This window comes from Ranitomeya imitator, chromosome 9 (genome assembly GCF_032444005.1).
Source record: "Ranitomeya imitator isolate aRanImi1 chromosome 9, aRanImi1.pri, whole genome shotgun sequence".
Taxonomy (NCBI): Eukaryota; Metazoa; Chordata; class Amphibia; order Anura; family Dendrobatidae; genus Ranitomeya; species Ranitomeya imitator.
In genome coordinates, this window is record NC_091290.1 from 157,253,104 (window position 1) to 157,279,586 (window position 26,483).

A 26,483-nucleotide genomic window follows, 5' to 3' on the forward strand; every position below is an offset into this window, starting at 1 on the left:
TGTAATGTCAGTATTGTCTTTTGCTTCCTCCCTGCCCAGGAGCTGTGGTATGCTCCGTACACGGTCAGACACAGACAATTTTTAAATTGAACTTTCGTTTGTGGGAAAACCCCTTTAATGTGACCGGTTCCTCTGCCTGTAGACACGTCGTGCATCTGCCACCGGGATCAGCCGAATGATTAACTGCACCGGCGCGAAATTTGCGCTGGCGCTGTAAATCAGACCGCCTACATCTTTGTCCAGACAGATAGCGGCGGTCACATTAAAACTGCGCATGCGCTCCTCCTGTACAAAGATGACAGTGGTCTGTGAATCATTCGGCTGTTCCCGGCTGTGGCGTGTTCTCGACGGTGTTCTTCTGGTGGTACCATGCAAAAGGCTGCGTGAGTGTGAGTGGTGCGACGGTGTTCTGCTGGTGGTACTGCGTAAAAGGCTGCGTGAGTGTGAGTAGTGCGACGGTGTTCCGCTGGTGGTACCGCGCAAAAGGCTGCGTGAGTGTGAGTAGTGCGATGGTGTTCCGTTGGTGGTACCGCTCAAAAGGCTGTGTGAGTGGTGCATGTTCCGCTGGTGGTACCGCTCAAAAGGCTGCGTGAGTGGTGCAACGGTGTTCTGCTGGTGGTACCACGCAAAAGGCTGCGTGAGTGTGAGTGGTGCGACGGTGTTCCGCAGACGGTACCACGCAAAAGGCTGCGTGAGTATGAGTAGTGCAACGGTGTTCCACTGGTGGTACCTCGCAAAAGGCTGCGTGAGTGAGTGGTGCGACGGTGTTCCGCTGGTGGTACCACGCAAAAGGCTGCGTGAGTGTGAGTAGTGCGACAGTGTTCCGCTGGTGGTACCGCGCAAAAGGCTGCGTGAGTGAGTGGTGCGACGGTATTCGGCTGGTGGTACCGCGCAAAAGGCTGCGTGAGTGTGAGTAGTGCGACGGTGTTCCGCTGGTGGTACCGCGCAAAAGGCTGCGTGAGTGTGAGTAGTGCGACGGTGTTCCGCTGGTGGTACCACGCAAAAGGCTGCGTGAGTGTGAGTAGTGCGACGGTGTTCCGCTGGTGGTACCGCGCAAAAGGCTGCGTGAGTGAGTGGTGTGACGGTATTCGGCTGGTGGTACCACGCAAAAGGCTGCGTGAGTGTGAGTAGTGCGACTGTGTTCTGCTGGTGGTACCGCGCAAAAGGCTGCGTGATTGAGTGGTGCGACGGTGTTCCGCTGGTGGTACCGCGCAAAAGGCTGCGTCAGTGTGAGTGGTGCGTGTTCCGCTGGTGGTACCGCTCAAAAGGCTGCGTCAGTGTGAGTGGTGCGTGTTCCGCTGGTGGTACCGCGCAAAAGGCTGCGTCAGTGTGAGTGGTGCGACGGTGTTCCGCTGGTGGTAATGCGCAAAAGGCTGCGTGAGTGAGTGGTGCGGTGGTGTTCCGCTGGTGGTACTACGCAAAAGGCTGCGTGAGTGTAAGGTGTCTCTGGTCCGGTCCGGGGCCTCCCATCTTCATACGATGACATCCTCTTCTGGTCTTCACGCTCCGGCGCAGGTGTAGTTTGTCTGTCCTGTTGAGGGCAGAGGAAAGTACTGCAGTGCGCAGGGAAAGGTCAGAGAGGCCCGGCGCCTGCGCACTGCAGTACTTTGCTCTGCCCTCAACAGGGCAGACAAAGTACGCCTGCGTTGGAGCCGCGGCATGAAGACCAGAAGAGGACGTCATGGAATGAAGATGGGAGGCGCTGTTCCGGTCCTGAGACACCCATTGGAGCAGTACCACCCCTGGCTGAGTATAATCTAACGTCTTTTTGTCCTCTTTCAGGTAACATCGGCAGCTTATCTACAGCATTACAGAATGCATTACAGAGTGCTGGAGATAAGCCCCTGATGACGGTGAGCTTACCTCACCATCGATTTTGGGGGTCACAGGTTCCCTTTAAAAAATACAAGTCATAACTGGTACAAGAGGAGAGAGGACCCTGCCCGCTGGGGTTCACAATCTACAAGGGATGGGTGAGGATACAGTAGGTGAGGATAGAGCTGGTCATGCAGCGGTTTGGTCGATCGGTGGTTACTGCAGGTTGTAGGCTTGTCGGAAGAGGTGGATCTTCAGGTTCTTTTTGAAGATTTTCCACGGTAGGCGAGAGTCTGTGTTTGGGTAGAGGGTTCCAGAGTAGGAGTGATGCACGAGAGAAATCTTGTACAGGTTGTGGATGGCTTTGTATGTCATGGTTAGGGTTTTGTACTGGAGTCTCTGGGTAATGGGGAGTGTGGTGAAGTGTGTGTGTATGTATGTGTGTGTGTGTATGTATATATGTAATATAATATAATAATGTCACATCTGTCTTGAAAAGCTGCATTTCGCACCCAGGTGTTAATATGTACTTTCCTGGGACAAGTAGACTCTGTCCCCAATCTCACCAGGGGGTCCTGCTGGAAGCCGAGAGAAGAAAGGTAACATTTGGCGCCTCCTAGCTCTTGGAAGAGAGATGTTAATTACAGCCTGATAGTATCTCTGTGAGAGCTGTTACACAAAGGATCTCAAGAGAAAATAATATATTCATTGGTAGCGCGGCCGTGGTCCAATCAAAAACCAAGCAATTATGATATAAACCTGATGGGCTGGTCTAGAAACCTGACCTCCAGACCAAACCTATAAATTAGACCTGTATACCTAGAACCGTGTTCACATAATGGGGGCAGCCGAGCTGGTGTGATCCAATCTACATTTATCCTACCCTCAGGATGCAGAAGCAGACTACCAAGTTATATGATTTCTGTAAGATTTCTCCTGTTATTTTATACTGTTTTGCATAAGTTGTATATCTTTTTATCATATTTTTATACCTTTTTCTTACTGTAAGCAATGAACCTTTTGTTATTAAAGTATAAAACTTTAACATGTTGAACCTTGAATGTTCTAATGAATCCATAGCCTATGGTGTGTGAGCCTTATGAGTGGTAGACATTATTAGTATTAGTAATATTTCCAGGACTCATCGCCTGTGTATTCGATGAGTGGTGGCAGTGTGTATGAGCGGGTGTGTGGCCTGGGTCGGTGTGTTATTTATGCTCCCATTACAGCAAAGGACAGAGGTTGAATGCGGGACTGAGAGTAGGGAGATAGAATAATCCTTGCAGGCACAACCTCAAGTCATGTGCTGAGAGCGGGCACGTGACAAATTAGTTAAACCACAGAGAAGGGATTTGTGACAGGTAGCCACTGAAGGGATTGACAGAGGGGAGAAGCCAGGGAATAGCGGGGGGACAGGTGGATTAGTCGGGCAGCAGAGTTTAGAATAGATTGAATGGGTGTGAGAGTGTTCGAGGGGAGGCCACAGAGCAGGAGGTTACAGTAGTTAAGGCTGGAGATGATGAGGGCATGGACTAGGGTTTTTGCAGATTCTTGGTTGAAGAATGTACGGATCCAGGAAATATTTTTTTAGTTTTAGTGGAAAGGTCTTGAATATGTGATTTGAAGGAGAGATCAGTGTCGAGGATTACCCCGAGACAGCGAGCTTGTGGGACTGGGGAGAGTGGGCAGCCGTTTACTGTAATGGATAGGTTCGTTGGGGGGGGTCACGTGAGATGGGGGAAAGATGATGAATTCTGTTTTGTCCATGTTAAGTTTCAGAAATCTAGCGGAGAAGAAGGATGAAATAGTGGACAGACATTGAGGGATTCTGGTTAGTAGGGTGGTGATATCTGGTCCAGAGATGTAGATCTGTGTGTCATCAGCATAAAGGTGATACTGAAAGCCGTGACATTCTATGAGCTGTCCCAGGCCAAAGGTGTAAATGGAGAAGAGCAGGGGCCCTAGGACTGAACCTTGCGGGACTCCGACAGATAGGGGGCGAGGTGAGGAGGTGGTGTGTGAGTGGGAGACGCTGAATGTTCGGTCTGTTAGGTATGACGAGATCCAGGATAGGGCCAACTGATGCCAAGGGATGAGAGGGTCTGTAATAATAGGGAATGGTCCACTGTGTCAAAGGCAGCCGACAGGTCCAGGAGGAGGAGGACAGAGTAGTGTCGCTTGGCTTTGGCAGTTAATGGTCATTGGTGACCTTAGTTAGGGCAGTTTCAGTGGAGTGTTGCTGCCGGAAGCCTGATTGTAAGTGGTCGAAGAGGGAGCAGGCAAAGAGGTGGGAGGACAGTTCAAGATGGACGTGTTGTTCCAGTAGTTTTGAGGCATAGGGGAGAATCGATATAGGGCGATAGCTAGATGCAGAGGATGGGTCAAGAGAGGGCTTTTTGAGGATAGGTGTGATGGAGGCATGTTTAAAGCTTGAGGGGAAAACACCAGTTGTAAGTGATAGGTTGAAGAGATGGGTTAGGGTTGGGATGAAGATTGTGGTGAGGTTTGGGATGAGGTGGGAAGGGATCTAGTCAAGTGCACCGGTGGTGAGATGCGATCTTGAGAGTAGAGTGGAGAGTCGATCTTCTGTAATGGTGGAGAAATTGGTTTTGGAGGTGGAGGGCTGGACAGATGGGAGGAAAGGCTCTGGAGGTTGTTGACCAAAACTGTATCTGATGTTATCAATCTTCTGCTTGATATTGTGAGGTGCAATTGTATTCAGCCCCAGAGTCAGTACCTTATAGGACTATCTCTCTCTGCACTTACTGCTGCAGTCTCTTGGGTCTGTCTCTGCAGGTTTCCACATCTAGAGCCTAGAGGTGACATTTGCCCCTTTTTGCACATCTAGAGGTGACATTCTGCCCCTTCTTCTTTGCACATCTAGAGGTGACATTCTGCCCCTTCTTCTTTGCACGTCTAGAGGTGACATTTTACCCCTTCTTCTTTGCACATCTAGAGGTGACATTTTGCCCTTTCTTCTTTGCACATCTAGAGGTGACAATTTGCCCCTTCTTCTTTGCACATCTAGAGGTGACATTTGCCCCTTTTTGCACATCTTGAGGTGACATTCTGCCCCTTCTTTGCACATCTTGAGGTGACATTTTGCCCTTTCTTCTTTGCACATCTAGAGGTGACATTCTGCCCCTTCTTCTTTGCACATCTAGAGGTGACATTTTGCCCTTTCTTCTTTGCACATCTAGAGGTGACAATTTGCCCCTTCTTCTTTGCACATCTAGAGGTGACATTTGCCCCTTTTTGCACATCTAGAGGTGACATTCTGCCCCTTCTTCTTTGCACATCTAGAGGTGACATTTTGCCCTTTCTTCTTTGCACGCCTAGAGGTGACATTCTGCCCCTTCTTCTTTGCACATCTAGAGGTGACATTTTGCCCCTTCTTCTTTGCACATCTTGAGGTGACATTTGCCCCTTCTTCTTTGCACATCTAGAGGTGACATTCTGCCCCTTCTTCTTTGCACATCTTGAGGTGACATTTTGCCCTTTCTTCTTTGCACATCTAGAGGTGACATTTGCCCCTTCTTCTTTGCACATCTAGAGGTGACATTCTGCCCCTTCTTCTTTGCACATCTTGAGGTGACATTTTGCCCTTTCTTCTTTGCACGTCTAGAGGTGACATTTGCCCCTTTTTGCACATCTAGAGATGACATTCTGCCCCTTCTTCTTTGCACATCTAGAGGTGACATTTTGCCCTTTCTTCTTTGCACATCTAGAGGTGACATTTGCCCCTTTTTGCACATCTTGAGGTGACATTATGCCCTTTCTTCTTTGCACATCTAGAGGTGACATCTTGCCTTTTCTTCTTTGCACATCTAAAGGTGACATTTTGCCCTTTCTTCTTTGCACATCTAGAGATGACATTTTGCCCTTTCTTCTTTGCACATCTAAAGGTGACATTTTGCCCTTTCTTCTTTGCACATCTAGAGATGACATTTTGCCCTTTCTTCTTTGCACATCTAGAGGTGACATTTTGCCCCCTCTTTGCACATCTAGAGGTGACATTTTGCCCTTTCTTCTTTGCACATCTAGAGGTGACATTTTGCCCTTTCTTCTTTGCACATCTAGAGGTGACATTTGCCCCTTTTTGCACATCTAGAGGTGACATTATGCCCCTTCTTCTTTGCACATCTAGAGGTGACATTTGCCCCTTTTTGCACATCTAGAGGTGACATTTTGACCTTTCTTCTTTGCACATCTAAAGGTGACATTTTGCCCTTTCTTCTTTGCACATCTAAAGGTGACATTTTGCCTTTTCTTCTTTGCACGTCTAGAGGTGACATTTTGCCCTTTCTTCTTTGCACATCTAGAGGTGACATTCTGCCCCTTCTTATTTGCACATCTAGAGGTGACATTTTGCCCCCTCTTCTTTGCACATCTAGAGGTGACATTTTGCCCGTTCTTCTTTGCACATCTAGAGGTGACATTTTGCCTTTTCTTTTTTGCACATCTAGAGGTGACATTTTGCCCCTTCTTCTTTGCACATCTAGAGGTGACATTTTGCCCTTTCTTCTTTGCACATCTAGAGGTGACAATTTGCCCCTTCTTCTTTGCACATCTAGAGGTGACATTTGCCCCTTTTTGCACATCTAAAGGTGACATTTTGCCCCTTCTTCTTTGCACATCTAGAGGTGACATTTTGCCCTTTCTTCTTTGCACATCTAGAGGTGACAATTTGCCCCTTCTTCTTTGCACATCTAGAGGTGACATTTGCCCCTTTTTGCACATCTAAAGGTGACATTTTGCCCCTTCTTCTTTGCACATCTTGAGGTGACATTTTGCCCTTTCTTCTTTGCACGCCTAGAGGTGACATTCTGCCCCTTCTTCTTTGCACATCTAGAGGTGACATTTTGCCCCTTCTTCTTTGCGCATCTTGAGGTGACATTTGCCCCTTCTTCTTTGCACATCTAGAGGTGACATTTTGCCCTTTCTTCTTTGCACATCTAGAGGTGACAATTTGCCCCTTCTTCTTTGCACATCTAGAGGTGACATTCTGCCCCTTCTTTGCACATCTTGAGGTGACATTTTGCCCTTTCTTCTTTGCACAGCTAGAGGTGACATTTTGCCCCCTCTTCTTTGCACATCTAGAGGTGACATTTGCCCCTTCTTATTTGCACATCTTGAGGTGACATTTTGCCCTTTCTTCTTTGCACATCTAGAGGTGACATTCTGCCCCTTCTTCTTTGCACATCTTGAGGTGACATTTTGCCCTTTCTTCTTTGCACATCTAGAGGTGACATTTTGCCTTTTCTTCTTTGCACATCTAGAGGTGACATTTTGCCCCTTCTTCTTTGCACATCTAGAGGTGACATTTTGCCCTTTCTTCTTTGCACATCTAGAGGTGACAATTTGCCCCTTCTTCTTTGCACATCTAGAGGTGACATTTGCCCCTTTTTGCACATCTAGAGATGACATTCTGCCCCTTCTTCTTAGCACATCTAGAGGTGACATTTTGCCCTTTCTTCTTTGCACATCTAGAGGTGACATTATGCCCCTTCTTCTTTGAACATCTAGAGGTGACATCTTGCCTTTTCTTCTTTGCACATCTAAAGGTGACATTTTGCCCTTTCTTCTTTGCACATCTAGAGGTGACATTTTGCCCTTTCTTCTTTGCACATCTAGAGGTGACATTTGCCCCTTTTTGCACATCTTGAGGTGACATTTTGCCCTTTCTTCTTTGCACGTCTATAGGTGACATTCTGCCCCTTCTTATTTGCACATCTAGAGGTGACATTTTGCCTTTTCTTCTTTCCACATCTAGAGGTGACATTTTGCCCCTTCTTCTTTGCACATCTAGAGGTGACATTTTGCCCTTTCTTCTTTGCACATCTAGAGGTGACAATTTGCCCCTTCTTCTTTGCACATCTAGAGGTGACATTTGCCCCTTTTTGCACATCTAAAGGTGACATTTTGCCCCTTCTTCTTTGCACATCTTGAGGTGACATTTTGCCCTTTCTTCTTTGCACGTCTAGAGGTGACATTTGCCCCTTTTTGCACATCTAGAGGTGACATTCTGCCCCTTCTTCTTTGCACATCTAGAGGTGACATTTTGCCCTTTCTTCTTTGCACATCTTGAGGTGACATTTTGCCCTTTCTTCTTTGCACGTCTAGAGATGACATTTTGCCCTTTCTTCTTTGCACATCTAGAGGTGACATCTTGCCCGTTCTTCTTTGCATATCTAGAGGTGACATTTTGCCCCTTCTTCTTTGCACATCTTGAGGTGACATTTTGCCCTTTCTTCTTTGCACATCTAGAGGTGACATCTTGCCCTTTCTTCTTTGCACACCTAGAGGTGACATCTTGCCCGTTCTTCTTTGCACATCTAGAGGTGACATTTGCCCCTTTTTGCACATCTTGAGGTGACATTTTGCCCTTTCTTCTTTGCACGTCTAGAGGTGACATTCTGCCCCTTCTTCTTTGCACATCTAGAGGTGACATTTTGCTCCTTCTTCTTTGCACGTCTAGAGGTGACATTTTGCCCTTTCTTCTTTGCACGTCTAGAGGTGACATCTTGCCCGTTCTTCTTCGCACATCTAGAGGTGACATCTTGCCCGTTCTTCTTTGCACATCTAGAGGTGACATTTTGCCCCTTCTTCTTTGCACATCTAGAGGTGACATTTTGCCCCTTCTTCTTTGCACATCTAGAGGTGACATTTTGCCCCTTCTTCTTTGCACGTCTAGAGGTGACATCTTGCCCGTTCTTCTTTGCACGTCTAGAGGTGACATTTTGCCCCATCTTCTTTGCACGTGTAGAGGTGACATTTTGCTCTTTCTTCTTTGCACATCTAGAGGTGACATCTTGCCCTTTCTTCTTTGCACATCTAGAGGTGACATTTTGCCCCTTCTTCTTTGCACATCTTGAGGTGACATTTTGCCCTTTCTTCTTTGCACATCTAGAGGTGACATCTTGCCCTTTCTTCTTTGCACATCTAGAGGTGGCATCTTGCCCGTTCTTCTTTGCACATCTAGAGGTGACATCTTGCCCGTTCTTCTTTGCACATCTTGAGGTGACATTTTGCCCTTTCTTCTTTGCACGTCTAGAGGTGACATTTTGCCCTTTCTTCTTTGCACATCTTGAGGTGACATTTTGCCCTTTCTTCTTTGCACATCTTGAGGTGACATTTTGCCCTTTCTTCTTTGCACGTCTAGAGATGACATTTTGCCCTTTCTTCTTTGCACATCTAGAGGTGACATCTTGCCCGTTCTTCTTTGCATATCTAGAGGTGACATTTTGCCCCTTCTTCTTTGCACATCTTGAGGTGACATTTTGCCCTTTCTTCTTTGCACATCTAGAGGTGACATCTTGCCCGTTCTTCTTTGCACATCTAGAGGTGACATCTTGCCCTTTCTTCTTTGCACATCTAGAGGTGACATCTTGCCCGTTCTTCTTTGCACATCTAGAGGTGACATCTTGCCCGTTCTTCTTTGCACATCTTGAGGTGACATTTTGCCCTTTCTTCTTTGCACGTCTAGAGGTGACATTTTGCCCTTTCTTCTTTGCACGTCTAGAGGTGACATCTTGCCCGTTCTTCTTTGCACATCTAGAGGTGACATTTTGCCCTTTCTTCTTTGCACATCTAGAGGTGACAATTTGCCCCTTCTTCTTTGCACATCTAGAGGTGACATTCTGCCCCTTCTTCTTTGCACATCTTGAGGTGACATTTTGCCCTTTCTTCTTTGCACATCTAGAGGTGACATTTGCCCCTTCTTCTTTGTACATCTAGATGTGACATTTGCCCCTTCTTCTTTGCACATCTTGAGGTGACATTTTGCCCCCTCTTTGCACATCTAGAGGTGACATTTTGCCCTTTCTTCTTTGCACATCTAGAGGTGACATCTTGCCTTTTCTTCTTTGCACATCTAAAGGTGACATTTTGCTCTTTCTTCTTTGCACATCTAAAGGTGACATTTTGCCCTTTCTTCTTTGCACGTCTAGAGGTGACATTTTGCCCTTTCTTCTTTCCACATCTAGAGGTGACATTTGCCCCTTTTTGCACATCTAAAGGTGACATTTTGCCCTTTCTTCTTTGCACATCTAGAGGTGACATTTTTCTCTTTCTTCTTTGCACATCTAGAGGTGACATCTTGCCCTTTCTTCTTTGCACATCTAGAGGTGACATTTTGCCCCTTCTTCTTTGCACATCTTGAGGTGACATTTTGCCCTTTCTTCTTTGCACATCTAGAGGTGACATCTTGCCCTTTCTTCTTTGCACATCTAGAGGTTACATCTTGCCCGTTCTTCTTTGCACATCTAGAGGTGACATCTTGCCCGTTCTTCTTTGCACATCTAGAGATGACATTTTGCCCTATCTTCTTTACACATCTTGAGGTGACATTTTGCCCTTTCTTCTTTGCACGTCTAGAGGTGACATTTTGCCCTTTCTTCTTTGCACATCTAGAGGTGACATCTTGCCCGTTCTTCTTTGCACATCTAGAGGTGACATTTTGCCCTTTCTTCTTTGCACATCTAGAGGTGACAATTTGCCCCTTCTTCTTTGCACATCTAGAGGTGACATTCTGCCCCTTCTTCTTTGCACATCTTGAGGTGACATTTTGCCCTTTCTTCTTTGCACATCTAGAGGTGACATTTGCCCCTTCTTCTTTGTACATCTAGAGGTGACATTTGCCCCTTCTTCTTTGCACATCTTGAGGTGACATTATGCCCTTTCTTCTTTGCACATCTAGAGATGACATTTTGCCCTTTCTTCTTTGCACATCTAGAGGTGACATTTTGCCCCCTCTTTGCACATCTAGAGGTGACATTTTGCCCTTTTTTCTTTGCACATCTAGAGGTGACATTTTGCCCTTTCTTCTTTGCACATCTAGAGGTGACATTTGCCCCTTTTTGCACATCTAGAGGTGACATTATGCCCCTTCTTCTTTGCACATCTAGAGGTGACATCTTGCCTTTTCTTCTTTGCACATCTAAAGGTGACATTTTGCTCTTTCTTCTTTGCACATCTAAAGGTGACATTTTGCCCTTTCTTCTTTGCACGTCTAGAGGTGACATTTTGCCCTTTCTTCTTTGCACTTCTAGAGGTGACATTTGCCCCTTTTTGCACATCTAAAGGTGACATTTTGCCCTTTCTTCTTTGCACATCTAGAGGTGACATTCTGCCCCTTCTTCTTTGCACATCTAGAGGTGACATTTTGCCCTTTCTTCTTTGCACATCTAGAGGTGACATTCTGCCCCTTCTTCTTTGCACATCTAGAGGTGACATTTTGCCCTTTCTTCTTTGCACATCTAGAGGTGACATTTTGCCCTTTCTTCTTTGCACATCTAGAGGTGACAATTTGCCCCTTCTTCTTTGCACATCTAGAGGTGACATTTGCCCCTTTTTGCACATCTAAAGGTGACATTTTGCCCCTTCTTATTTGCACATCTTGAGGTGACATTTTACCCTTTCTTCTTTGCACATCTAGAGGTGACATTCTGCCCCTTCTTCTTTGCACATCTTGAGGTGACATTTTGCCCTTTCTTCTTTGCACATCTAGAGGTGACATTTTGCCTTTTCTTCTTTGCACATCTAGAGGTGACATTTTGCCCCCTCTTCTTTGCACATCTAGAGGTGACATTTTGCCCCCTCTTCTTTGCACATCTAGAGGTGACATTTTGCCCCTTCTTCTTTGCACATCTAGAGGTGACATTTTGCCCTTTCTTCTTTGCACGCCTAGAGGTGACATTCTGCCCCTTCTTCTTTGCACATCTAGAGGTGACATTTTGCCCCTTCTTCTTTGCACATCTTGAGGTGACATTTGCCCCTTCTTCTTTGCACATCTAGAGGTGACATTTTGCCCTTTCTTCTTTGCACATCTAGAGGTGACAATTTGCCCCTTCTTCTTTGCACATCTAGAGGTGACATTCTGCCCTTTCTTCTTTGCACATCTTGAGGTGACATTTTGCCCTTTCTTCTTTGCACATCTAGAGGTGACATTTGCCCCTTCTTCTTTGCACATCTAGAGGTGACATTCTGCCCCTTCTTCTTTGCAAATCTAGAGGTGACATTTTGCCCTTTCTTCTTTGCACGTCTAGAGGTGACATTTGCCCCTTTTTGCACATCTAGAGATGACATTCTGCCCCTTCTTCTTTGCACATCTAGAGGTGACATTTTGCCCTTTCTTCTTTGCACATCTAGAGGTGACATTTTGCCCTATCTTCTTTACACATCTTGAGGTGACATTTTGCCCTTTCTTCTTTGCACGTCTAGAGGTGACATTTTGCCCTTTCTTCTTTGCACATCTAGAGGTGACATCTTGCCCGTTCTTCTTTGCACATCTAGAGGTGACATTTTGCCCTTTCTTCTTTGCACATCTAGAGGTGACAATTTGCCCCTTCTTCTTTGCACATCTAGAGGTGACATTCTGCCCTTTCTTCTTTGCACATCTAGAGGTGACATTCTGCCCCTTCTTCTTTGCACATCTTGAGGTGACATTTTGCCCTTTCTTCTTTGCACATCTAGAGGTGACATTTGCCCCTTCTTCTTTGTACATCTAGAGGTGACATTCTGCCCTTTCTTCTTTGCACATCTAGAGGTGACATTCTGCCCCTTCTTCTTTGCACATCTTGAGGTGACATTTTGCCCTTTCTTCTTTGCACATCTAGAGGTGACATTTTGCCCTTTCTTCTTTGCACATCTAGAGGTGACAATTTGCCCCTTCTTCTTTGCACATCTAGAGGTGACATTCTGCCCTTTCTTCTTTGCACATCTAGAGGTGACATTCTGCCCCTTCTTCTTTGCACATCTTGAGGTGACATTTTGCCCTTTCTTCTTTGCACATCTAGAGGTGACATTTTGCCCTTTCTTCTTTGCACATCTAGAGGTGACAATTTGCCCCTTCTTCTTTGCACATCTAGAGGTGACATTCTGCCCTTTCTTCTTTGCACATCTAGAGGTGACATTCTGCCCCTTCTTCTTTGCACATCTTGAGGTGACATTTTGCCCTTTCTTCTTTGCACATCTAGAGGTGACATTTTGCCCCTTCTCCTTTGTACATCTAGAGGTGACATTTGCCCCTTCTTCTTTGCACATCTTGAGGTGACATTATGCCCTTTCTTCTTTGCACATCTAGAGATGACATTTTGCCCTTTCTTCTTTGCACATCTAGAGGTGACATTTTGCCCCCTCTTTGCACATCTAGAGGTGACATTTTGCCCTTTCTTCTTTGCACATCTAGAGGTGACATTTTGCCCTTTCTTCTTTGCACATCTAGAGGTGACATTTGCCCCTTTTTGCACATCTAGAGGTGACATTATGCCCCTTCTTCTTTGCACATCTAGAGGTGACATCTTGCCTTTTCTTCTTTGCACATCTAAAGGTGACATTTTGCTCTTTCTTCTTTGCACATCTAAAGGTGACATTTTGCCCTTTCTTCTTTGCACGTCTAGAGGTGACATTTTTTTTTTTTTAAATTCGTTTATTAATTTCAGAATAGACAAACATTGCACATATTACATTTATCATTATTAAACATACCATCAGATACAAATGATTACAAACATCATCGCATCCAAAGTTCAGAGGCAATAGACTGTGCATGTTGAATCACTAATACCTACAAAATACCTACTATACAACTTAAACAACTTTAACCTTTAGTAATAAGTCGCCAAAAGAAAACAGATTCAAGTTTGCTCTGCAACGATGTCCCCAAACCCCATGCCCTCCTCCCCGTGCATATATCTAATCCACGCAGACTACAGAGTATGATGAGATGAGTTCCATCTACCCCAAATTTTTTCGAATTTACCTGGACATCCTCTATTATGGTACAGTGTTCTTTCATATGGGATAACCGAGTTCACCAGGTCAATCCAAGCTCTGAGAGACGGGGAGGAGCCACCCATCCACCTTAATGCCAGTACCTTTCGTGCTAAGAAGAGCGTTTCTCGAAGGAAAATCCCAGTATGGTGATCCCAGGTCTCTGTATCCCACACCCCAAATAGGCAAGTCAATGGTTCAAGTGGGACAGGGATTAACAATAAAGACGTTAACAATGTCGTGACTTCTTTCCAATAATGAAGGATTACCGGGCACCGCCATATCATGTGGGTAAAATCCGCATCATGTGCGTGACACCGTAAGCAGTCTGACGTCTGAAGGCGGCCCATTTTAAAAAGTCGTGTCGGAGTCAGATAAGTCTGATATGTAATATATAGCTGGGTCATCCTATTGTTAACTGAGGGAGAAACTTTAGTTGGAGATTCCAAAATATCTTCCCACTCCTCTCCCAGTGTATCGGGAAGGAGTCCCTCCCATTTCTTTTTTAAGGAGTTAATAGTGAGCCCATCTCCCATGGATAATAGGTATGTGTATAAAGAGGAAATGAGCCCCTGAGGACCCTGTGATTTGAGAATGCCTATAAGGGGTAAAGATGAAATTGCTCGACTTACACCTGCATTTCGCATATGTGACTGGAAAGCTGACCTCAGCTGTAAATAACGGAAGAATTGAGATCTTGGGATATTGCAGGTATCCCGCAATTGCTCAAAGGACACAAAAACATCCTGGTTATACAAATTACCTACCGAGAGAACACCACATGAGATCCAGAACTCAGTAGACGGGTGATTTAGTAATTCTGGAAAATAACTATTATACCACAGTGGCATTTCGGCTATTATATCTGTATATTTAATAACTTTTTTAATTTGTCTCCATATTAATCTCGCTTGTCGAAGCAATGGCAGCAGACGGGGAGCACTGACTTTCTCCATTTCCAAAAAACCCAGTGGACAGTCAATACGGGCAGAATGGATTATATGGCTTTCTGAATTAGGTAGGGAGTTGCTAGGCATCCATTTGCTTATCGCCCTAGCCTGCCCAGCAAGATAATATAGATAAAAGTCTGGTAAGGCTGCCCCTCCCCCCCTTGCCGGTCTCTGTAGAGTAGATAGCTTGAGTTTGGGTCTAGTCTTCCCCCATATAAAGGACGTGGTCAGGGAGTTTAAGTTTGCAAAGAAAGATTTGGGTATTGGCACAGCACTATGTTGGAGACAATAATTAAATTTGGGGAGCAATATCATCTTAACTAAATTAATGCAACCTGCAACGGAGAGAGGGAGTTTGCTCCAAGCTATGAATTTAGATTTGGCCAGGTCCAATAGTGGATAAATATTAAGTCGTAGGTCCAGCTGACTATATTGAGACATATGTATTCCTAGATATTTGAAATTGGAGACTACAGGTAGTGACGAGAGATTTTCGAGACGGGGCATCGGCGCATGAGACAGAGGCATCAGAGCAGACTTATCCCAATTGATATAGAGACCAGAGAATTTGCTAAAATTATCTATAGTCGTTATTACTCGCGGTAGTGTTTCTTCTGTTTTATCCATAAATATGATCATATCATCAGCATATAGACCGATGGTATCTACACGATCCGCAATACTTATTCCCTTGATATCTGTGGAAGACCTTATGCGTATTGCCAATGCTTCTATCGCGAGGGCAAAGAGGGCCGGGGACAGAGGACATCCCTGACGGGTTCCCCTATGTAAAGTAAAGGAATCTGAGATAGAATTATTCACAATTACCCGTGCCCTAGGATTCCTATATAGTGTATCTATCCCTCTAATGAATTTATCTCCAAAACCGTATTTCTGCAGACATGCAGAAAGAAAAGGCCATTCAAGGGAGTCAAACGCTTTAGCTGTGTCTAGGGATGCCAGAGCCCAGTTATTATCCAATTCTAGGGAGCTATATTGAATCACTGATTGGACCCGCCGAATATTAATAGAGGTACTTTTCCCAGGCATAAAGCCTGTTTGATCTGGGTGTATAAGATCTAATATAATTGTATTTAGTCTAGTGGCCAATATTTTAGTGAAGATTTTATAATCTACGTTCACCAATGATATGGGGCGATATGATCCACATTCCAAGGGGTCCTTTCCCTCCTTCTTAAGTACAATGATATTTGCATCATAAAATGTTTCAGGCATAATTTCTCCCTCCCATATATTCTGAAGCACCTTCAATAAGAGTGGTGCCAGGTGGTCCCGATATTTTTTATAGAACTCAACGGGAAACCCGTCAGGTCCAGGGGCCTTCCCGGTGGCCATATCCATTATAGCCTGTTCCACCTCCTCCAGAGTAAACTCGGCTTCCATAAAAGCTTGCTGGGTTGGGCTCAGTAAGGGGAATGTCATGTCTGATAGATAGTCTATACATTCAGGGACCCCAAGACCGCTACCCGATTTGTACAGTGACTTATAGTAATTGCAAAAACTTTGAAGAATTTCCTCGGTGGAGGATACCAACGAACCATCGAGTGTCCGAATCTGTAGTACCGTGTTGGAGGTGTTATGCTGACGTACCAAAAAAGCTAGGAGTTTACTGGCCTGATTCCCCATTTCAAAATAAGACTGACGGGTAAAAAATAATTTACGTTTTGATTTAGTGTCTATATTTTGGGTGTATAATCTTTGGGAAGTGAGCCACTCCACCCTGTTGCCGTTAGTTTGATTGGCCACATAGGCGGCTTCCGAGTCCTTCAGCCGTCGCTCAATCTCGTCATCTTCCCCCGCCGTCACCCTCTTTATATAGGAGATTGTAGAGGACAGACATCCCCTCAAGTATGCCTTTAGAGTGTCCCAGAACAGATTGAGATTCGAGGGGTCTGGGTGAGTAGAGACAAAGCAGTTTAACTGATCAACCGTTCTATCACTAGCATCTATTAGTTTCAGCCAGAAGGGATTCAATTTCCAAGGTATATTATTATTTGACTGACCGTATTTAAGTTTGAGAACAATTGGGCTGTGATCTGATATCCCCCTGTTACCATGTTCGACACTATTCACCCACAGCGCTAGGTCGCTAGATCCAAATATGTAATCTATACGGGATAGAGACTGTCTAGTTGAAGAATGACAAGTATATTCCTTTATCTCAGGGTGACGTGTTCTCCATAGGTCTAACCATCCGCTACCGTTCATAAATGATGCCAATTGAGAGTGAGATTGAGAAAGGGGCCCCCTTGACATCTCGCCGTCTAGTCTCAGTCTGTCTTTAAGATTATCCATGACTAAATTAAAGTCTCCCATACAGATAACACTAGCATTAGGATAATTTAGGGAGAAACCCAGTGCCATGCGAAGAACCGATATGCCGGCCGGGGGTGGGTTATAAACACATAATATCACATATTCCTTCATATTAATAAAGGCATGAACAAAAACAAAGCGACCTTCGGGATCGCGTCGTGACTCTCTAGCCTCCCACCTGACATTCCTATGTACCAACAGGGAGACCCCTCTGGAGTAACTGGTGTGAAATGCGTGAAGGGACCATTGCACCCACGGCTTTTGAGTACACTTAGCTGTGTCTCTGGTCAAATGCGTCTCCACAAGTGCTACAATATGTGGATGATACCTTTTAATTTGTGAAAATACCTTAATTTTCTTTCGAGGAGTCTTAATACCCCGTATGTTCCACGTCATACATACAATCTCAGATCCCATATCTACGTTCGGGAAAAGGCATAATATACACCACAGCCTGGGCGGGAATCAGGAACATCATACAGAGCATAAGGTTATCACTGGCGACTAATAAACATAACAAACAATTGAAACTGGTGTAAAATACCAAACCAAACAACATTTGAACAGTGGAGGAGTGTAATCCTACACTCCTATAGTTGAGTAGAATAGGGGATACCCTCACTAGAATCAGCGTCCGGTATAGTTGACAAACTCAGCACCCACATAGAGAGCTCTAGATTGTGTTGCCATCAGATAGAAAGAGCTACTCAAGAGTCCGGGGTACTAGGCCCCTTGTATGACCGTAACCATTCGACCGCCTCCGCCGGGTCAGTGAAGAACAGGGAGGAGCCTTCATGAACAATACGGAGTCGAGCTGGATAAAGCATGGAGTAAATGATGTTTTTATCCCTGAGCTGCTTTTTGACTTCCATAAATCGAACTCGCTGCTTTTGAAGTTCCATAGAGAAGTCCGGGAAGATTGATATAGTGGCATTATTGAATTTAATAGGGGCCTTCTGCCTTGCCAAGCGAAGAATTGCATCCCTGTCTCTGCAGTTAAGGAGACGTGCCAGAAAGGGTCGGGGCGGAGTTCCAGGAGGAAGAGGTCTCGTTGGGACCCTATGGGCCCTTTCCACAGAAAATGTTGAGGAGAATCCGTCTCCCAGGGAGGTTTTAAGCCAGTCCTCTAGAAATTGTTCAGGTTGCTGACCCTCCGAGCGTTCTGGTAGGCCAATAATTCGGATATTATTACGGCGCAGCCTGTTTTCCAGGTCATCTGCCTTTTGCTTCCAGGCATTCACAGAGCCAGTGGCCTTTGATAACTTAGCCTCCATTGGGGCAATGGTGTCCTCTATCTGAGACACCCTTGTTTCAACCTCTGAAATACGCCCTCTCATAGTTTGTATATCTTGTCGCAGACGGCCCACTTCAGTATGCACGTCTTCTATTTTCTCAGTGAGAGAGGACCTGGTGAGAGATATAGCCTGCATCAACTGCTCAGATGCTTGTTTAAGAGTCAGTTCGTTTTGTTCTCCCTCCTCATTGCTGTCAGAAAGACGATTTTTGCGTTGACTCTGCGTGGGATTATTTCTGAGAGAGCGTGTATTATCTGGGGCATCTTCTCTGGCATATTTCCTCAACTTGTCAGCAGCCCCCGCTCCTTTAGGATGATGCATAGTGATTGGCAGAAGATCCCCACCAAAGGACCAGAGTTATTATTATGGCAGTCTATTCTCCACTAGCAGACCGGACAGGGCCAAACACCGGGATGCACCCCCGAGAGGCAGCAAACCAAGCAAAAAGTCTCAGATATCTGCAAATGTATCAACTTAGGGGTTTGCCCAGGCACCGTGTCCCAGAGCAGCCACAGTTCCCCAGGAAGAACAGCAGGGAGGGGGAACGATCCCTCCAAAGTAATGGTGCAAGCAGGGGTTTTGATAAGGGGAGTGCAGGGCCCAATTTTCCAGGGCGCACACCGCTCTGCCCCTTTTAGTGTTTCAGGCCGGTAGCTCACCTCCTGAATGCACCGCAGTCTTGCTATATAGCGCCTCTCTCCTTGCTGCTGGAGAGTGCGCTATGGTAATGGCCGCCGTCTCCCAGGGCCCGCCCGCCGCTCCAGACCCGGCACCTGTCTCCTGCTCCTCGATGTTCCACAGCGTCCCCGCTGTATGTAAGTGCCTGCCGTGCTCCCCGGGGGATCCACCCGGCTTCAGCCGCCGCCGGCACTGCGTTAGAGGTGACATTTTGCCCTTTCTTCTTTGCACTTCTAGAGGTGACATTTGCCCCTTTTTGCACATCTAAAGGTGACATTTTGCCCTTTCTTCTTTGCACATCTAGAGGTGACATCTTGCCCTTTCTTCTTTGCACATCTAGAGGTGACATCTTGCCCGTTCTTCTTTGCACATCTAGAGGTGACATCTTGCCCGTTCTTCTTTGCACATCTAGAGGTGACATCTTGCCCGTTTTTCTTTGCACATCTAGAGGTGACATTTTGCCCCCTCTTTGCACATCTAGAGGTGACATCTTGCCCGTTTTTCTTTGCACATCTAGAGGTGACATTTTGCCCTTTCTTCTTTGCACATCTAGAGGTGACATTTTGCCCTTTCTTCTTTGCACATCTAGAGGTGGTACCACAGGCCAAAAATGTTTACATATTTGGGATCCAGGAGGAATGGAATAACGCCAATTGGGGGTAACGCTGAAGAGGAGTTTGGGGGAGACAGTATGTTTTGTACAGGCCCTCTAATTTTTAAGGTTGTGATAGTGATTTTTGGGGATTCCCGTCTTAGCGGTTTATTGGTCCAGATGTCATGGTGTGCATTTCTACCCATCAGGCCAAGTTCCAGGTGGTCTTTATTACACTGCCTTTGGAGGTGACTGGTCTCCACCATGTGCTGATACGGCCTGCTGTATAACAGACTATATCATAGTCTCTCTTTTTTATGTCTCCAGACATAGTGAGTGTAATAGTTGCAGAAAAGGCTTTTGGAGGGTAAAAGGCAGCAGGTCATTGAGTCGTCGTTCTCATCCCGTCCAGGGCAGATGAGGCAGGTTATGGGTTCAGGAGATTCTTTCTGGGATTGACAGCAGCAAGGAGATGGGTCGGATGTAATTCTCTAGGGTCGCTCGTGATGAAGACTCCTAGCTATGTTCTATGTCATGGGGGACATATGGATGGAGTGTTCTTTTTTTAGGGTGTCTGTCTTTTTGGGGCGGTATCGTTCAGTGCGCGGCGCTGCATTCTCCCTTACACTCTCTGATCTTCTCTCTTTTCAGCTGTCAGCCTCCTGATGTTGTCATCTGGCCGCAGAACACGGAGCACGTCAGCAAGGTGGCAAAGCTTTGTTATACACACAACATCCCCATGATTCCTTTTGGAACTGGGACAGGGTTGGAAGGAGGAGTGAGCGCCCTGCAGGTGGGTGAATGACGGACACAGTAATGTGATACTGTACACTACGCCGTGTCCTGACCAGGACATTGTGTGTTCTGCCAGACCATGGAAACCTGACGCTGCGTACGCCGCCACATCATCCCGGCAGGACGCTGCGTACACCGCCACATCATACCGGCAGGACCCTGCGTACACCGCCACATGATACCGACAGGATGCTGCGTACACCACCCCATCATACCAGCAGGACCTTGCGTACACCACCACATCATACCGGCAGGACCCTGCGTACACCGCCACATGATACCGACAGGATGCTGCGTACACCACCCCATCATACCAGCAGGACCCTGCGTACAACGCCACATCATACCCGCCACATCATACCGTACGCTGCGTACACCGCCACATCATACCGGCAGGACCCTGCGTACACCACCACATCATACTGGCAGGACCCTGCGTACAACGCCACATCATCCCGTACGCTGCGTACACCGCCACATCATACCGGCAGGACCCTGCGTACACCGCCACGTCATACCGGCAGGACCCTGCGTACACCACCACATCATACCGACAGGACCCTGCGTACACCGCCACAACATCACGGCAGGACCCTGCGTACACCGCCACATCATCCCGGCAGGACCCTGCGTACACCGCCACATCATCCCGGCAGGACCCTGTGTACACCGCCTCATCATACCGGCAGGACCCTGCGTACACCCCCACATCATACCGGCAGGACCCTGCGTACACCACCACATCATACCAGCAGGACGCTGCGTACACCACCACATCATACCGGCAGGACCCTGCGTACACCGCCACATCATACTGGCAGGACACCCTGCGTACACCACCACATTATACCGGCAGGACCCTGCGTACACCGCCACATTATACCGGCAGGATGCTGCGTACACCACCACATCATACCGGCAGGATGCTGCGTACACCACCACATTATACCGGCAGGACCCTGCGTACACCGCCACATCATACCGGCAGGATACCCTGCGTACACCACCACATTATACCGGCAGGACCCTGCGTACACCGCCACATCATACCGGCAGGACACCCTGCGTACACCACCACATTATACCGGCAGGACCCTGCGTACACCGCTGCTTTAGACCAGGTTTTGCTCTGTTTCAGGGAGGGGTTTGCTTCAATCTATCACGAATGGACAGGATCCGTAACCTCAGTGCTGATGATTTCTTTGTGACGGTGGAGCCCGGTGTCACCCGGAAGACCTTGAATTCGTACCTCCGTGACTGCGGTCTGTGGTTCCCTGTAGGTGAGGTTGCTTTTTGTGACTGTGTCGCTAGATGCGTCAGCTTCACATCAGACAATTGTTTTTTGGGATCCCCTAGATCCAGGAGCTGATGCTTCTCTCTGCGGAATGGCGGCCACCAGTGCATCAGGCACGAACGCAGTGCGCTACGGTACAATGCGTGACAACGTCATCAATTTGGAAGTTGTTCTGCCTGATGGTCATGTACTGAACACCGCAGGAAAGGAGCGAAGTTTCAGGTCTGTTCTATGTGCTGGAGAACATGGGCATACACCTGAATTACCAAACGGGAGGGGCAGGGAATAAATCACTACTTAGAACAGCACAAGTAAACTAGGTGCTGGTTCATGTGGATTATAAGGTTTTCACCAAGGTTCTAGCCACTAGACTTAATACTATTAACCCTTCTACACCCTGACCAGACTGGTTTCATGCCCGGTAAAATACCTCTGTTACTGTTAGACGAGTCCAGCCAGTAATCCCATTTAGTTCTTTAGTGCCGGATAATAATTGGGCTCTGGCATCACTGGACGCAGCTAAAGCCTTGGACTCCCTTGAATGACCTTTTTTATTTGCGTGTTTGAGGAGATATGGTTTCGGGGCTAGGTTCCAGAAATGGGTAGGTGCAATATACGCCAAACCTAAAGCTCGTATAATTATCAATAATTCGGCTTCGGAGTCATTCTCTCTCTCTATCTAGATCAATGCTCCCCAACTCCGGTCCTCAAGAGCCACCAACAGGTCATGTTTTCAGGATTTCCTTAGTATTGCTCAGGTTATAATTGCATCACCTGGAAAGGCAAGAATTCCATCACCTGTGCAATACTAAGGAAATCCTGAAAACATGACCTGTTGGTGGCTCTTGAGGACCGGAGTTGGGGAACACTGATCTAGAGGGACACGTCAGGGGCGCCCCTTATCCCCGGCTAACTTTGCTCTTGCGATTGAGGCTCCGGCTATACGCATGCGGTATAAATCTAGCCGAGCGTTTGGAGACTATTGGCTTATATGCTGATGATATGACTTTATTCATTGATCGGGCAGAAGAGACGCTCCCACATGCGGTTACTATTAGAGATACATTTAGGAATACTCTGGATTCTATAGTAGCTGCCCCTCTCTCATAGCCCAATGACTCACCTTGATACTTTGTCTTCGTGCCTATAGTCTCTCATTTTAAATATCTAGGTATTAACATATCCAAAGACAGTGAGCTTGCTCTAAAACTTACTATTATTCCTCTACTGGAAAGAGTCAGAATGAAATGTGCCTCGTGGGGTAAGCCTCCGCTATCTGTAGCCGGCCGTATAAACTTAATTAAAATGGTTTTACTTCCTGAACTCAACTATTCCCTCCACCATAGTGCGGTGCTGATTCCTAAATCCTTCTTCGCGAATCTAAATTCCTTGACCACGTCTTTCATATGGGGGAAAGGCAGACCCAAACTTAAACGTTCTACTCTACAGATGGGGGGAGCGGCATTGCCGGATTTCTATTTCTATTACCTAGCCGGACAAATAAAGGCTTGGAGGAAGTGGCTGCCCGACAATCACCTACCCACAGACACTTAATGCTTGGGGCAAAGGTGGACTGCCCATTAGGTTTCTTAGAAACAAATAGTCCTGGTATCCATCGATTACTACCTCTACTTAAATTAGCACGGTCAGTTTGGAGACAAATTAAGTCATCCACATTGAGGATATCGTAGCAGAGATGCCACTGTGGAACAACAACTCTTATTTTCCAGGGTTGTTGGGTGACCCGTCCGCTAATTTTTGGATTTGTGCCAATTAAGGGAAGGTGGGAAGCCTTCATTCCTGATGCTCAAAATGAAGATTGGGAGGAAATTCTTGAATCTCCGATTGGAGTGTCCCCATCCGTCAATAATAGAATGACCCAATTATATTTCACACATCAGTCATATTTAGCTCCATTGCGGCTCTTTAAGATGGGTCGGAATGTTTGAGATGTCATTTGCTGGAAGCAATCTTCATACACATGGTTTGGGGTTGCCCCATTATTCAGTCTTACTGGAGCCAGGTAACGTCGCTGTTGACTTCTCTAGTGCAATCCTCTGTTCCTCTCAATCCCTTAGTTTGCTTATTTGGGGTGCTAGATGATGAAGCCTGGGGACACCATGTTAAGATTTTTCTACGTGAGACACTCTTTCTGGCTAGGAAGGTGTTGGCATTGTGTTCCGGAACACAGCGAAATAGTTTCGGGACATAGTGCGCCGGCGCATGTGCACTAATGCTTTTTGGCTTTGCCCGCAGTTGGGCAAAGCATACTGCGCGTGCGCAAGGCAAGATTGCCTTGCGCAGGCGTGCACTACAGAGGACAGAGAATGAACTTCAATCCAATATTGCGGCCAGCATGCAGCCAGCGGGTAACGAAAGGGTGAATCAAACACCCGAAAACCCTGCCCCTATTACCGTAAACCAGTCCCACCAAATTCAGGTGACAGACTCCCTTTAACGCGAAGCCACAGGATGTAAATTTCTATCTGGAATTTCATGATTCGTTTTCCTCAGGTCATTTGATATGGTGACCACCTGGGAATTGCTTGCCTGTCATTGCACTGTTGCAGGTTTTCCCGGGTCTGGGGCTTTTTCCCTGTCCCTAAAGCTAGGGGTGCCCTAGCTATTTTTGCTCCTCGTATTACTTCTGATGGTGAAGATGTTGGTGCCGCATACCTTGCTGAGCTACTGAATCCATCCTTATCAGTACCCTCCCCCACTCAGGGAAGTGGGGAGTTGTGTGTAAGCATACACAAACCAGACTAACAAGGGAAGACGTACAGGGAAAAATGAAAATATCAATCATACAAATATGCACTCAAAGAATGGAACACCAGGAAGTGAAGGAGGAAGGAAAAAACAAATATGAGAGGATGCGGATATGTTCACAGACAAATCGCCAAGCAACAATCTTCTAAACAATACTCAAAAGGCCCCCCATGCAACCAACATCTCCAACTCCAGAACCAGGCAGTATGAAACTAAAACCAGCAATCCCTGATTGCTAGAGGCAAGTTTATATAGCAGAGGGGAGTGGCCAACACTGAACAGCTGAGATCATCAAAGTTGGAAAGCTTCAGGAGCTCTCAGGTGAGCAGATTAACCCCTGCATGGCTAGAAGAAACCTGTACTGTTTAATATAAAGGAGACATGTTTCTAATAAGTACAGGAGAACATGAAATCAGAAGACTCTAATGTGGTCAGAGGAATCCGAATATGCGGCAGACGCAGGAGGACAGGAACCATCCAGCTTATTGAGGACAGGGACCATCCAGCTAATTGAGGAGAGACCATCCAGCTTATTGAGGAGAGGGACCATCCTGCTTATTGAGGAGAGGGACCATACAGCTTGTTATCAGCACACAGTCCTGCACCTCTGATTTTGAGGCAATGGCCGGGGTCATATGCGAGGGTCGCTATGTGTCCCCCAGGATGCGCAAAGAAGCATATTGAGGCCGCAGGAGTGCATTGCAGTCACAGGCATAGCTGTGTTTGCAGTGCAAAATAAAAGTGAGTATTGGTCGTGGGCAAACTGTGTCCAAGGCAGATTTAGGAAAATCTGCCGTTGGCTTTTATTTTTGAAACGGACCACAGGAAGGTAGTGGGGCGGTCCATTGGTTTTTCCACCAACATAGAAGAGGATTCTTTACTGTTAGGGCAGTGAGAATCTGGAATTGCTTGCCTGAGGAGGTGGTGATGGCGAACTCAGTCGAGGGGTTCAAGAGAGGCCTGGATGTCTTCCTGGAGCAGAACAATATTGTATCATACAATTATTAGGTTCTGTAGAAGGACGTAGATCTGGGGATTTATTATGATGGAATATAGGCTGAACTGGATGGACAAATGTCTTTTTTCGGCCTTACTAACTATGTTACTATGTTACTATGTATTTCCTCCCCAGGCTGGGTTTTCCATGTGGCCTACGGCCACACCTTCTTCTTTAAAAACCCTTGTAGCAGTGGGTTGGGTGTGTCAGTGTGGAGTTTGCAAGGTGCAGAGCAGAAGGCTCTGCCATAGCCTCAGCCTGTGTAAGGGAACACAGCACCAAGCTGAGCGATCTCCTAGCACCCCACAGCTTAATACGGTGGCGGCCGCATTTACGGTTTGCGGATACCGTTTGTTTTGTTTACGAGTTTTGGACAGTAAACCTGTGTTTACTTTGAACTCCTCTGGGTCACTGCCTCATCACTGCCCAGTGAGGACACTGCTGCACTACAGATGTATGGGTGGCAGTAGTGCCTATGGCAGGGGCAGCGCACACATTAAAGGCGCCATCAATGCTGAGCGTTGCATAGAGGTTTTTACAACATTTGCTCCATGCAGACAGTGAATACCAACACAATTACTGAGCAGGTGTGAGTGAAAGATACTGCTCAGTACTGAATGCCAGCAAAAAAATTGTGCTAAAAAGTTTCATAAAATGTAAATATTTATTCTAATGCATAATAAAATCCTGATTAACAAAACTGAATTTAGCTAGCAAAAAGGAACAGGTCTAACAAGTGAAGAAATGTGTACTTATACCCAGTGATGAGACCAATGGGGAGTGTGTATAGAATGCACAGAAGACCCCTACGCACATTTCACCTTAAGTTTCATCAGGGCACATGTCCTTCTTTTCTGAGATGCACAAAACTACGGTCAAACGCGATTTTATGCATGTTTAAAAAAAAACGGACACCGTTTGATCCCAGGCCAGACATGTCCACAGTGTCTCCATCTGCCTCATTATAGGGAATCTTCCGCTGGGGGTTCCGTCTAAATCATGTATTTCAGAGATTTACATGGAAATCCCAGTGTAAGCGCTCAGTGTAGCGTGCAGGATAAGGTCTCCTTCCCACGTCCTGATATTTCCAATACTGGAAAAAACAATATCGGGGATATTCGTGGGTGTGTGTTTCATACGTGTGGCAACTGTGTGTTGCCTTTGTGCCACATCAGTATCGCACGTACCG

At 46.4% G+C, this 26,483-nt stretch overlaps 1 protein-coding gene across 3 annotated transcripts in view; it reads left to right on the forward strand.

Moving 5' to 3' along the window:
- The window catches only part of LDHD (lactate dehydrogenase D), a 100,153-nt gene that overhangs the window by 29,061 nt on the left and 44,609 nt on the right, over positions 1–26,483 (forward strand). For all 3 annotated transcript variants that reach the window (XM_069739651.1, XM_069739652.1, XM_069739653.1), the window contains 3 exons: positions 20,091–20,232; positions 21,373–21,514; positions 21,591–21,750. In XM_069739651.1, the coding sequence (XP_069595752.1) occupies positions 20,091–20,232; positions 21,373–21,514; positions 21,591–21,750 (444 nt within the window). The remainder of the gene's footprint in view (positions 1–20,090; positions 20,233–21,372; positions 21,515–21,590; positions 21,751–26,483) is intronic.